This window comes from Schistocerca piceifrons, chromosome X, assembly GCF_021461385.2.
Source record: "Schistocerca piceifrons isolate TAMUIC-IGC-003096 chromosome X, iqSchPice1.1, whole genome shotgun sequence".
Classification (NCBI taxonomy): Eukaryota; Metazoa; Arthropoda; class Insecta; order Orthoptera; family Acrididae; genus Schistocerca; species Schistocerca piceifrons.
This window is the reverse complement of record NC_060149.1, coordinates 25,896,808-25,909,301: the sequence shown is the minus strand read 5'-3', so window position 1 is coordinate 25,909,301 and position 12,494 is coordinate 25,896,808. Positions and strand designations below refer to the sequence as shown.

The window sequence follows — 12,494 nt, the reverse complement described above, 5'->3', positions numbered from 1 at the left end:
TTGAAAATTTGGGAAATTATTGCTAAATTTCATCGCAGTTTGCTCAAGATTATTCTGCTTTCAGGTTTGTGACACTATTCTTCTGCATGGCGAAATTTATCCTCGTAGATTGATCAATTTTGACTGATTGGGAGCTAATTATAGTGACGAATTTCAATCCGTCAAGCTGTAGATTCAGATTTATCATCCTCTCCTGAATTATAAAAGACTTGGTGTCTTGTTAAACGTTGTATACTGAGAATTTAATATTCAAAATTTTCAGATATTCGTGAGTCCCCAAGGGACCCAACTGCTGAGGTCATCGGTCCCTAGACTTACACACTACTCAGTCTAACTTAAACTAAGAACAACACACACACCCATGCGCGCGGGAGGACTCGAACCTCCGGCGAGATGGGCCGCGTAATCCGTGACATGGCGCCTGAGACCGCGCGGCCCCTCCGTGCGGCACTTAGTATTCCAGTTGTTCACTGTGAAACTCACGAATGTTGCATTGCGTTGAGAACCCATGTGGACTTGTAAATCAACTATATATCTATGTATTTTGTAACTATTATCTGTATTATTTGCCCTTAAACCAAGTCATTTCTTTGTTACTTGTCAGTCACAGCCATGCTGCTTCGCCGCCATATTGCTTTAACTTCTTGGTTCTAATCATTGCCCATGAATACTCTTACACATCAGAGGCCACTTGCTGTATTAAAAAATTAGCAGTAAGTATTACCTCTTATCACAAAATAAGGTTTCACATTCAGAAAGGCAGGTCGGCGACTACGGTTACCGTGGTCGCTGCTAACTTAATGTACTGTGGAGTGGTCTGGCACCTTACCGAGACATTAGATGGAAATGACGTTCATAAGTTATGAGTTGATTTTTGATGGTCCAGCGTATCTTTCATGCTGAGAATCAATGACTATATGCTTGAAGGGGCATCCTCATGCGCACTGTTGTACACTGCAAGCAAGAAGCAAAAACTTATTTAATTATTGGTCAGTTTATTAATGAATCATTACTTATTTTTCAGTATTCAAATGCTAGCCATGCAACATCCAGCTTCAGTTGCGCTTAAATGCTCACAGGCTACTTAATGCATTGCTTTACATCTCAGGGCTTTTCTATTCACTGCCTATGGGAATAGTTCACTTCTTATTACAAGGCACGGCCTACACTTGCTCCCCAAGAGAACAGTTTTAACATTATGAAACGACTGTTCAACGTTCTTGGAAGGATTTTCTGCGCATAATGAATAGAGTTCTGTGAGTTCACATACGCAGGCAGGTTCAACCACGCCTCATGTGAAGAAATGAAAACCTGAGAGTACACATGTGTCGATCCACTTTATTCAGAAACCATCGGTAGAGCTGGAAACGTATAGGTTGGTCTACAAGCACCACAACAGAAAATCTGTGAGGTTAAAGATGTAGAGCTCTGCGAGGATAAAGACGCAGATTCTTTTCATAATTTTCTGAGAGGAAAATCTTTTAATACCTACTTTCACAGGTAAGCGGTGTTCCAGTTTTGTCAGACTCCGCCGGAAACGCTTTTCCTAAAGGGTGTACAACATAACTTAACGAAAGTTTATTAATACACTGCCCGCTTGCTTGCTTTTGTGGAACTGTGCTCGCGATCTGATGGGAACAAGATAGCTTGTGTTAATGTTTATCGACCTTTCGCAGAAAACGTTGATAAAATGGTGCTGTGTGATTACAGGAGAAATAACCGACATAAAGTTCCTGTGCCTCAACGGCACCGTATTTGACCAGGAGACGAGGGTCTGCGAACGCGTTGACGAAGTGGACTGCAGCAAGACCGAGGGATTCTACGACCTCAACCTCGAGCTGTACGGAAACAATGCTGCTCTCAGGTAAGGCTGCATACAAGCTCCTTACGGGGGATTTTTAGCGAATGTATAACCTTACTCGTACGTATAGTTAAAAATTTCCGAGCTAACGAATGTCATCAGAACACCGTTTTTCGATTTTTTAAATATTTATCTGCATGGGACAATCATCTATTCTGGTCACTTGTAAATATCTTTTGATCCAGCCTATAGGTCCTTTTCTACTTGCAGCTCTCTATGCTGCATTAGTGTCTTCGCTAAATACCAGTTCCGTTCACACGATAAATATTACCCGTCTGGGTCACTGATTTATTCTGCAATTATCCGCGGCCTCTAGATTCTGAGTTTTTACTGTCGGTGCGTAGTACCAATTTCGATATACCCTTTTTCTTTGGAATTACGGATTGAATTTCGAAATCGGCCATTTTTATCACTCGGAAACTGATACTCGAACGATAAAACTCTTGTAGCACGACATTGGTACCTTTACCTGTTTCAAATAAGAGTTCACGAAAAAGCCCGTGGCTTCAATGGGAAGTTTTTCAAGTAACCACGAGAAGTGAGTAACCCTGTCAGCCACATAAAGCCCTTCTATAATATGTGAAACATAGTCAAAAGGACAGAATTGCCAAACTGACTGACTGACATTCCAACGTCCAAACTAAACCATAAATCCTAGGACCATGCAGTTAAAACCTTAAGGGGTTTACATGAAATGTATTCTCATTCGCGAATATGGACAGCGTCAGCTGTATAATGCAATGACGACAATGAAAACTTGTGCCGGAGCGGGACTCGACCCCAGATTTCTCTCTTACCTTAACCGCACTGGCTATCCATGGACGATTCGCGACAAGACCCAAAATTCCACATGTCGTCATTCATGTGTCACAACCTCTATTTGTACACATTGTGTAATTCCCGTGCCGGCCGGTGTGGCCGTGCGGTTAAAGGCGCTTCAGTCTGGAACCGCGTGACCGCTACGGTCGCAGGTTCGAATCCTGCCTCGGGCATGGAAGTGTGTCATGTCCTTAGGTTAGTTAGGTTTAATTAGTTCTAAGATCTAGGCGACTGATGACCTCAGAAGTTGAGTCGCACAGTGCTCAGAGCCATTTGAACCATTTGTAATTCCCGTACAGGGGAAGGACATTTAAATGAAAGCTGCTGCCTGTTTTCGGCGGATAAATATGATATTGTGGTGCCTGCGTTGTTAAGAGGTACGATGCAATGTTCCTTCGGAGATACATAGTAACGGCGTTCAACTAAACTATTCTCCCTGTACGGAAATTATATAATGTGTGGTGTCACCGCGAGACACCACACTTGCTAGGTGGTAGCCTTTAAATCGGCCGCGGTCCGTTAGTATACGTCGGACCCGCGTGTCGCCACTGTCAGTGATTGCAGACCGAGCGCCGTGAATCATGTACCGTCAAGAGCGACGTTCATCATTAATGGATTAAAGTTAAGTATCAAACTAATTACGTCCGCTTTCTGAATTCTAATTCCTTGTCATGTTCCAGACCTCACGTCAGTATAGTCCTTCCCTCCTCACGCCAGCCTGCGTGAGCTAAAACGCGTGCATTTCGGCCTCAACTAGTAACACAGTGTTGGCTCTTCAGCCAACACAACATAATGTTTGTACGAGTACAGGTCGTGACTCATGAACGATGACTTATGGATGTTTGGGTCTGGTCGTGAGTCGTGCACGGATAACCAAAGCGGTTAAGCCGACCGTTCGCGTAAAGTGGGAAATCCGGGTTCGAGTCCCAGTCAGCACAAATTTTCAGTGTCGTCATTCCATTATATAGCTGATGGATCTCCGTGTCTTCAACTGCGAATACATTTCATGTATAACACGAGGGCTGTAGTCGCTGTAATGCCTGTTCCATTGGACAAGCATGCATGCCCGAAGGAACTTCTTAACAACACAGGCACTGTAGTATCGTACTTAAAGGGTTTGTTTGAGGCGTGACGCGTCGCATTGGAGTTCCTGCGTGATGGATTAGTTATGCAAGTTGCATCATGGCTCCTATACGGAGTTCACAGTGTCTTCAGAAAGTGTCACTGTGAATAACAAACAACACTGGACTTTCGGAGCAAAAAGTATATGCAACAAAAGTACATACAGCTTAATATTTTATGCAGCCCTGAAAATCCTGTTTGTCAATAACTGAAACTTCCTTTCTCAAAAACTTTACTATGAAACTGTTTTGTTGCTCATCTAGCTAACTAAAAACATCAATTGGTTCTTACGTACAATTTTCTTCTGAAGTTAACTTCTTCAACACTAGCGTTGAAACCATAAACACACACATTTATTCGCGGTCCTCATCCACAATAAAATACAATACTCATTATAACCCATAACAAATATTCTTTCACACACTTTCTTTGCGACAGATTAGTGAAAATTAATAACTAGGTCCGAATATCACCAACATAAAGAGGCAACCACTTTCGAGGTACATTATACTATACTACTTCTAACTCTGGAATGCGTCATCTGTAAACAAACTTTTGAATCCCGCCTGGGAACGGCGCGTGGGTAGGAACGGGAAAAGGTAATACAAGTCGGTACTGCAAGAACGTGGTTTACTGGTGCAAAAACAAGGTGATAAACGATTACATAACTTTGTACGTAGGTGCGATGCTGAAGCGAAGTGTCCTGGCTGGCTGCACCGATCAAATGGACCGAAACAGTCGCGGAGCTCGTAGACCTCGACAGCACCGGCTAGAGGGCGCTGTCGTCTGTGTCTCTCGTACTGCCAACTTGAGAAACTATTCCGTGGCATCATTGCTATCGATACCACACTAACAGTATAATTTTAAGTCAACCTCCATAGTTAATCATTACGGTTAAGTGCGCAAACACTGCAGCGTCAAAGAATAACGCGTTACGAGACTGATATTGGCGGAAATGCGAAAGCCTGTATATCGCATGTGTTTCATTACCTAAAAACATCATTCCCTTACTTTTCTTCGAGGAACTGAATCACGTATTTGATGCATTTACGGATTTACTAAGGACAACATTGGTTACACTCTTCCAACTTTATCGGTACAAGACCGATGTAAGTAAACGTTTTTCAATAAAATGTCTCTGACCACTATGCGACTTAACTTCTGAGGTCATCAGTCGCCTAGAACTTAGAACTAATTAAACCTAACTAACTTAAGGACATCACACACATCCATGACCGAGGCAGGATTCGAACCTGCGACCGTAGCGGTCGCTCGGTTCCAGACTGTAGCGCCTACAACCTCACGGCCACTCCGGCCGGCCGGCTTTCAATAAAAATATTTTTCCTACTGGGCTGTATTTTATTGAACTAATATGTACACTTCACAAAGGATCAATTCGACTCCATTAACACTTTCAATTCACTTTCTCTCACACAACTGTACGATTAAGCGTGAAAACGTAACAGATTATACTTAGCATTGGTAAGCCGCTGAGAGCATATGACATGTTCTACGTATAGACTTCCATAGATGGAACTCAATAGAACTTTCAGGAAAAATGATTTCATATATTCTTGTTAATGGACTCTTCTGTTACCTCTCGGCAAAACTACACTCCTGGAAATTGAAATAAGAACACCGTGAATTCATTGTCCCAGGAAGGGGAAACTTTATTGACACATTCCTGGGGTCAGATACATCACATGATCACACTGACAGAACCACAGGCACATAGACACAGGCAACAGAGCATGCACAATTTCGGCACTAGTACAGTGTATATCCACCTTTCGCAGCAATGCAGGCTGCTATTCTCCCATGGAGACGATCGTAGAGATGCTGGATGTAGTCCTGTGGAACGGCTTGCCATGCCATTTCCACCTGGCGCCTCAGTTGGACCAGCGTTCGTGCTGGACGTGCAGACCGCGTGAGACGACGCTTCATCCAGTCCCAAACATGCTCAATGGGGGACAGATCCGGAGATCTTGCTGGCCAGGGTAGTTGACTTACACCTTCTAGAGCACGTTGGGTGGCACGGGATACATGCGGACGTGCATTGTCCTGTTGGAACAGCAAGTTCCCTTGCCGGTCTAGGAATTGTAGAACGATGGGTTCGATGACGGTTTGGATGTACCGTGCACTATTCAGTGTCCCCTCGACGATCACCAGTGGTGTACGGCCAGTGTAGGAGATCGCTCCCCACACCATGATGCCGGGTGTTGGCCCTGTGTGCCTCGGTCGTATGCAGTCCTGATTGTGGCGCTCACCTGCACGGCGCCAAACACGCATACGACCATCATTGGCACCAAGGCAGAAGCGACTCTCATCGCTGAAGACGACACGTCTCCATTCGTCCCTCCATTCACGCCTGTCGCGACACCACTGGAGGCGGGCTGCACGATGTTGGGGCGTGAGCGGAAGACGGCCTAACGGTGTGCGGGACCGTAGCCCAGCTTCATGGAGACGGTTGCGAATGGTCCTCGCCGATACCCCAGGAGCAACAGTGTCCCTAATTTGCTGGGAAGTGGCGGTGCGGTCCCCTACGGCACTGCGTAGGATCCTACGGTCTTGGCGTGCATCCGTGCGTCGCTGCGGTCCGGTCCCAGGTCGACGGGCACGTGCACCTTCCGCCGACCACTGGCGACAACATCGATGTACTGTGGAGACCTCACGCCCCACGTGTTGAGCAATTCGGCGGTACGTCCACCCGGCCTCCCGCATGCCCACTATACGCCCTCGCTCAAAGTCAGTCAACTGCACATACGGTTCACGTCCACGCTGTCGCGGCATGCTACCAGTGTTAAAGACTGCGATGGAGCTCCGTATGCCACGGCAAACTGGCTGACACTGACGGCGGCGGTGCACAAATGCTGCGCAGCTAGCGCCATTCGACGGCCAACACCGCGGTTCCTGGTGTGTCCGCTGTGCCGTGCGTGTGATCATTGCTTGTACAGCCCTCTCGCAGTGTCCGGAGCAAGTATGGTGGGTCTGACACACCTGTGTCAATGTGTTCTTTTTTCCATTTCCAGGAGTGTATTTCATATTGAAGTGTGAAAAGCAAACAAATTGAGTTTTGTTCCACTGATATTTGTTTTTTACGTACTGGCTTATTCTGCATTTGTGAGATTACCAACAACTGACTAGCGCGCACCAAAGACACTACTGCGTAAGATAGCAAACATTGGAACCTGAAGATATTACGAATGCACTTTTTCGTTGGCCAGGACAGCACGCAGGAAACATTAATCGACTGCTCATCACTAGTGTTACGGGTCAAAGCTGTAACAATACTTAGTGGCTTGTGTTTACTACATCATGGTGCAACGGAACAGCGAAAGAAGTTGAGAGTGGATAAATTACAATGTAATACTTAACCGTAGCCCCCAGCTGTAGTCAGAACCAACTTGATCACGTGAATAAGTGCAGCCACCTCGCGGTGCAAGCGCAGAAACCGACTGTGGAGAATGCCTTCGCGGGCAGACACGACGGCTTGCTGTTAACATTAAATTTACGGACCACGAGAACGAGAAACAAGAGACAGTGCTGACGGAAAAGATGATGGAACGTGGTCAAATAATATCCCATTGGTAATACGAATAAATGTGTTATTATGCAGCAAGTTCTGCGCCGGCCGCTGTGGCCGAGCGGTTCTAGGCGCTTCAGTCCGGAACCGCGCGCCTGCTACGGTCGCACGTTCGAATCCTGCCTCGGGCATGGATGTGTGTGATGTCCTTAGGTTAGTTAGGTTTAAGTAGTTCTAAGTCTAGGGGATCCATGACCTCAGATGTTAAGTCCCATAGTTCAAATGGTTCAAATGGCTGTGAGTACTATGGGACTTAACATCTGAGGTCATGGATCCCCTAGACTTAGAACTACTTAAACCTAACTAACCTAAGGACATCACACACATCCATGTCTGAAGCAGGATTCGAACTTGCGACCGTAGCGGTCACGCGGTTCCAGAGTGAAGCGCCTAGAACCGCAGAACCACGCCGACCGGCTAAGTACCATAGTGCTTAGAGCCATTTGAACCATTTGAATTCTGCAGAATTAAGGTCGGTACAAACAAATACGTACCAACTTTGCGAAATCCTCAAAGCTTGTATCACTTAGAAGTGGAGTTCAAAGAAAGCAAGGAAACCCAGAAAAAACCTGTTCTTTTGTAAAATTTCGTTTTAAAAGGTGTCAGAATAAACGAGTCATCATCTACAAACGAGAGAACTTGCTGATATAATATATTAGAATTCTACAACCAAATGTACCATCGGTGGTTTATTCAGAAAAAACGTTGATTATTACACTTTACACTGTGAATAAGCGTTGTCACAGGGATAGTGTGCAAAGAGTGTTGTCAAACAAATATTCTAGACAATTTTTTAATTCTTGTGCTGAGCATGCCATTGGCGTGTAGAGGAACACACTTTTACTACCATCCCTCCCTGTAAACACTAGGAAGCTGTCACTCTAGCCACAGGTCTTCAGTTCACTTTAGCAGCAGATAAATAGTAACAACCACAAAAGAGTCACAAATTTCACACGGGTCACAGTACAAGATACACATTGGCGCAGAATCACTATTTTTGTGCTTTTGCACTAAGAAGAGACTGCTTGGTAGACAGGGTGTATCTTAACAAATACACCGGTGAAAGTACAGGAGTAGACAAAAATAAGGAAACACCAAACACACAACACGTCAACATGACTAGTACGGTGTAGGAAACGCACTGGCATCCAAAACAGCTACTAGTAGTCTCGGAATAGATAAATGCAGGTCATCTATGCTTTTCAACGGAATCTTGTTCCATTCTTTCTGCAAAACAGTGGCAAGTTGAGATAAGCACGATGGAAGTGGATAGCGATCAAGCATCCTTCTCTCCAAGGTAGACCACAAAGGTTCAGTATATTGAAATCTGGTGACTGTGGTGATAAGGGAAGCTCACAAAACCAGCGTTGAATGGCTCAAATGGTTCAAATGGCTCTGAGCACTATGCGACTTAACTTCTGAGGTCGTCAGTCGCCTAGAACTTAGAACTACTTAAACCTAACTAACCTAAGGACATCACACACATCCATGTCCAAGGCAGGATTCGAACCTGCGACCGTAGCGGTGGCGCGGTTCCAGACTGTAGCGGCTAGAACCGCTCGGCCACTCTGGCCAGCTGTGAGAGTAGTGTCGCAAGTATATTTCTGGAGTGTAGATGATTGTAATGAATGCGTTTTTAGCGTGGTGTTATGTTTGCGTTGTATGATGATGAGAGAAGGGAGTAGCGGCACACAGCCTACTCCTCTCGAATAGCACCGCCGAGCTTAACGTCAAAATCCGACAGACAGATCGCCATTAACAATTCTGCATGCCCTTGCTTCATGAGACACTGTCGAGAGGTGTGGAATTTAATCCATGTCACTAGAGCAAAGATTGGTGATCAGGAACTTTACACCACCATCTCTCCCTCCCTTGCCGGCCAAACACTGGCAGTGAAAATTTCATCCACCGCCAGGATCTGAGTCTATTTACCAAAGAGTCGAGCGTCACCGCCTAGGCATGCGTTGGCGGTTTCGGCTACAGAGGTGGATATACAGTAAATTTCAACCTGTAACACGCTAAAGCAGCATTGTATTTCTCGTTAAGGTAGGCCACGGGAGAAATTTGAGCTCAGTCATGTAGGGACTTAACTGAAATGTTTACATTTAAAATACATTTTGTTGTGTACATAGTTCCGCGTAGTCAGCGCGTACACAACTTTCCCACTAGAGCGCGCCCCGCTAAGCACAACAGCGCAGGCGCAGCGCTCGTCTGTCTCCGCATTACGAGATGGCGCTGCCATAGAGACGGACCAAATTTTGCTTCCGCCGATCCGCATATTAATATGTAACGCAGCCAATGAGATTGCTGCTAATGTAGAAACTTTTCTCCTCGCGGATCACACTCGCGCAGTGATACCTGAACGCGCGAGGTATTGTAATGAGTGTACAGACCTCCGATTAGTCAGTCTGCATTTGTCTGCACCAGTCAGTACCAATCTGCATTAGTCCGTACCAGTCTGTACGAGTTCTACATTTGTCTGTACCAGTCTATAGTCAAGTTTCAGTCTGTGCCTAACAAGATTACCATATTCCTGTACCTAGCCAAGAAGATAAATGTATAGACACTTCTGTCAAGTATCAGAGATGTATGTGAGAATAAGATTAACGTACCAATACCAATGGAACTTCAGATTGTCAATTGTAAATAGCACCCAGAACCAAGTTAAGTAATTTTTATGCTTGTTATTATTATAATAAATGTGTGTGAAAATTAATCAAGTTCTGTTTAAAGTTGGTCACCATCAATCCGCTACTCTAAGTGTGCAACTGGCATTTCTATCGTCTGACCTAACGGCAGAAGATAAACACACCACGATAAGACCACGAGACATATTGCTGACACTCGCCTACTTCGTTAGAGCGACAGGTCAAATAATCTGACGGTGTGTGTACTGAAGGTCTAACAGTATGCACACCACACATTTGTTCTAACTAGCTCAATATTTCATACTGAAGTCAGCCCTGGCTTGTCACCACACATTCACAGTTATCTCGCAAACGGATCGTTTGTGGACCAGTGTTTACTAGAACATTTTGTGTTATGTTAACGTATACTCCCACGTGTGTCAATTTTCGCTATTAATTGTGTTACACTAGAGCTGGTTTAAGGCCCAAGGGACCCAGGCCGCCGGTTGGGGCGCCAAGCTGAGGGACGCCAGAGGCGTCACAACTATACAGAATATATCATAATTAGTAATGGCCTCTCGAGGCACTAAGTTGAGAGGGGTACCCAAGTGGAACGTTTGTATACAGTGCGTCTCAAGTTAGTAACGAAAACTGAAAGTGTACGGAGGATAAGGGGGTGGGGGACGCCAAATGATAAGTCGCTTGTGTGGATAAAAGTTCTCGAATCGGCCTCAGTTAGACCTCTTATATTATGCAGGCTGATGGTAACCTAATGGCAGTGTAAGAATACAACATGTTTCACTTAATACATTCTCGATGGTTGTGAGGCCGTGCTTAAAGTAAAATCCGTGTGTCCGGCGCAGCTACCACGAGACGGAGGAGGATCCGGTGACGATCCCCACGGTGAGCAGCACGCCCTCCACGACGACGACGACGACGACGACGACGACGACGGCGCCGACGACGGCGGCGCAGCTGTCGCTGGGGCTGGGGCTGGGGCTGGGACGCACGCCCGCCTCCACACACTACTCGTCGACGCCGTCGCCGTCGGTGGCTGCGGCGCTGCTCAGCGTGCACTCCGCGCTCAGCAGGGACCGACATCCCCACCCACACCTCACCGTCCAGGTACGTGCACCCCACCATCTGCAGTCCCCTAGGGGACATCACGCTAACACCCTGTCACACCACCTCTAGCCACAACAACCGCCTCAATTCGGCGAGAGAGTCCACGAGTTTCTTCAGTCATGTCACATCCTACTGAAGCCACTTAAGTTTCAACTGTTCTTACAGACAGCGCGAACCATTTCCTTTGATATTAATATAGAGTGGTTTATCGAGCCAATTGAGGTGCGACAGCATTCCTGAATATTCCTCAACCCACATCAACAAAGGAAGTAGCTTACAAAACACTCGTTCGACCAATACTTGAATATTTCTCGTCAGTCTGGGATTCGCACCAGACAGGATTGGTAGACGAAATCCAAAGAAGAGCAGCACGCTTCGTTACAGGTTCATTTAGTAAGCACAAAAGTGTCACGGAGATACTCAGTCAGCTCCAGTGGCAGACGCTCCAGAAGAGGCATTCTGCATCACGGATGGTCAACAGTTAAAATATGGATAGTGTTCATTGCTAGAAGAGTCGACCAACTATCTCCTACACGTATCTCGCGAAAACACCATGAAGATGACGTTATAGAGATATGAGCCCGTACAGAGGCTTACCAGTAATCGTTCTTACTGCGAAATATAAACGACTGGAACAGGAAAAGGGGGAGTGACAGTGGAACACAAAGTATCCATCGCCGGGGTGGCTTGCAGAGTGTAGGTATAGATGTAGATTTGGATGTAGTCGTAGGTTTAGTTGGTGCCACCTTAAGAACAAAATTGTCGTCATCTAGGAATATTACAAAATCCACAGTACATTAATCTACATACACATTAAAGGGTGTCCCCCCCCCCCCCCAAAAAAAAGAGAAACTTTAGGGATAGGTTTCTTGTACAGAAATAAGTAATAAATGTCTAGTAAAAATGGGCACTAAAATGCATAGGTGCACAGGACTTGTAAGGTATACACTTTAGAGCTGAAGTTTACTAAACTTTTTTTCTTGTTTTGGTGTAAGGAATCTGTCCCTACCGTTTGTCACTGTTTTTACGGGGCACTCTGTATAATGCGCAAAATACGTTTTGCTGTGTGGTGGGACGTACCTGTGATAGCACTGTCAGTTTCCTCCTTCTCTTCTCCATTCGCGAATGGTGCAATCGGATGAAGCTTTGCGCAGATGTGTTGTGCAGTATCTCTAGTATACCTGTCGATCGCGTCATGTCGCACTTTTCAGTTCTGAGTGCACAGTGAGCGCTTAAAGATGCTTAGAACTACAGTGTCTCACCCAAAGTGTGAAGCGTCTGCTGAGAGGCTCCGCCTGATTTCATACAGCCCACATAACATAACTGTCATGTGTTTCTTTGTTCCTGACAATGCTCG

General features: G+C 45.6%; 1 protein-coding gene across 1 annotated transcript in view; it reads left to right on the top strand.

Moving 5' to 3' along the window:
- LOC124722163 overlaps nt 1–12,494 on the top strand; it is a 483,207-nt gene that overhangs the window by 420,654 nt on the left and 50,059 nt on the right. Inside the window, exons 5-6 of the mRNA XM_047247365.1 lie at nt 1,711–1,864; nt 10,876–11,137. Of these exons, the coding sequence (XP_047103321.1) occupies nt 1,711–1,864; nt 10,876–11,137 (416 nt within the window). The remainder of the gene's footprint in view (nt 1–1,710; nt 1,865–10,875; nt 11,138–12,494) is intronic.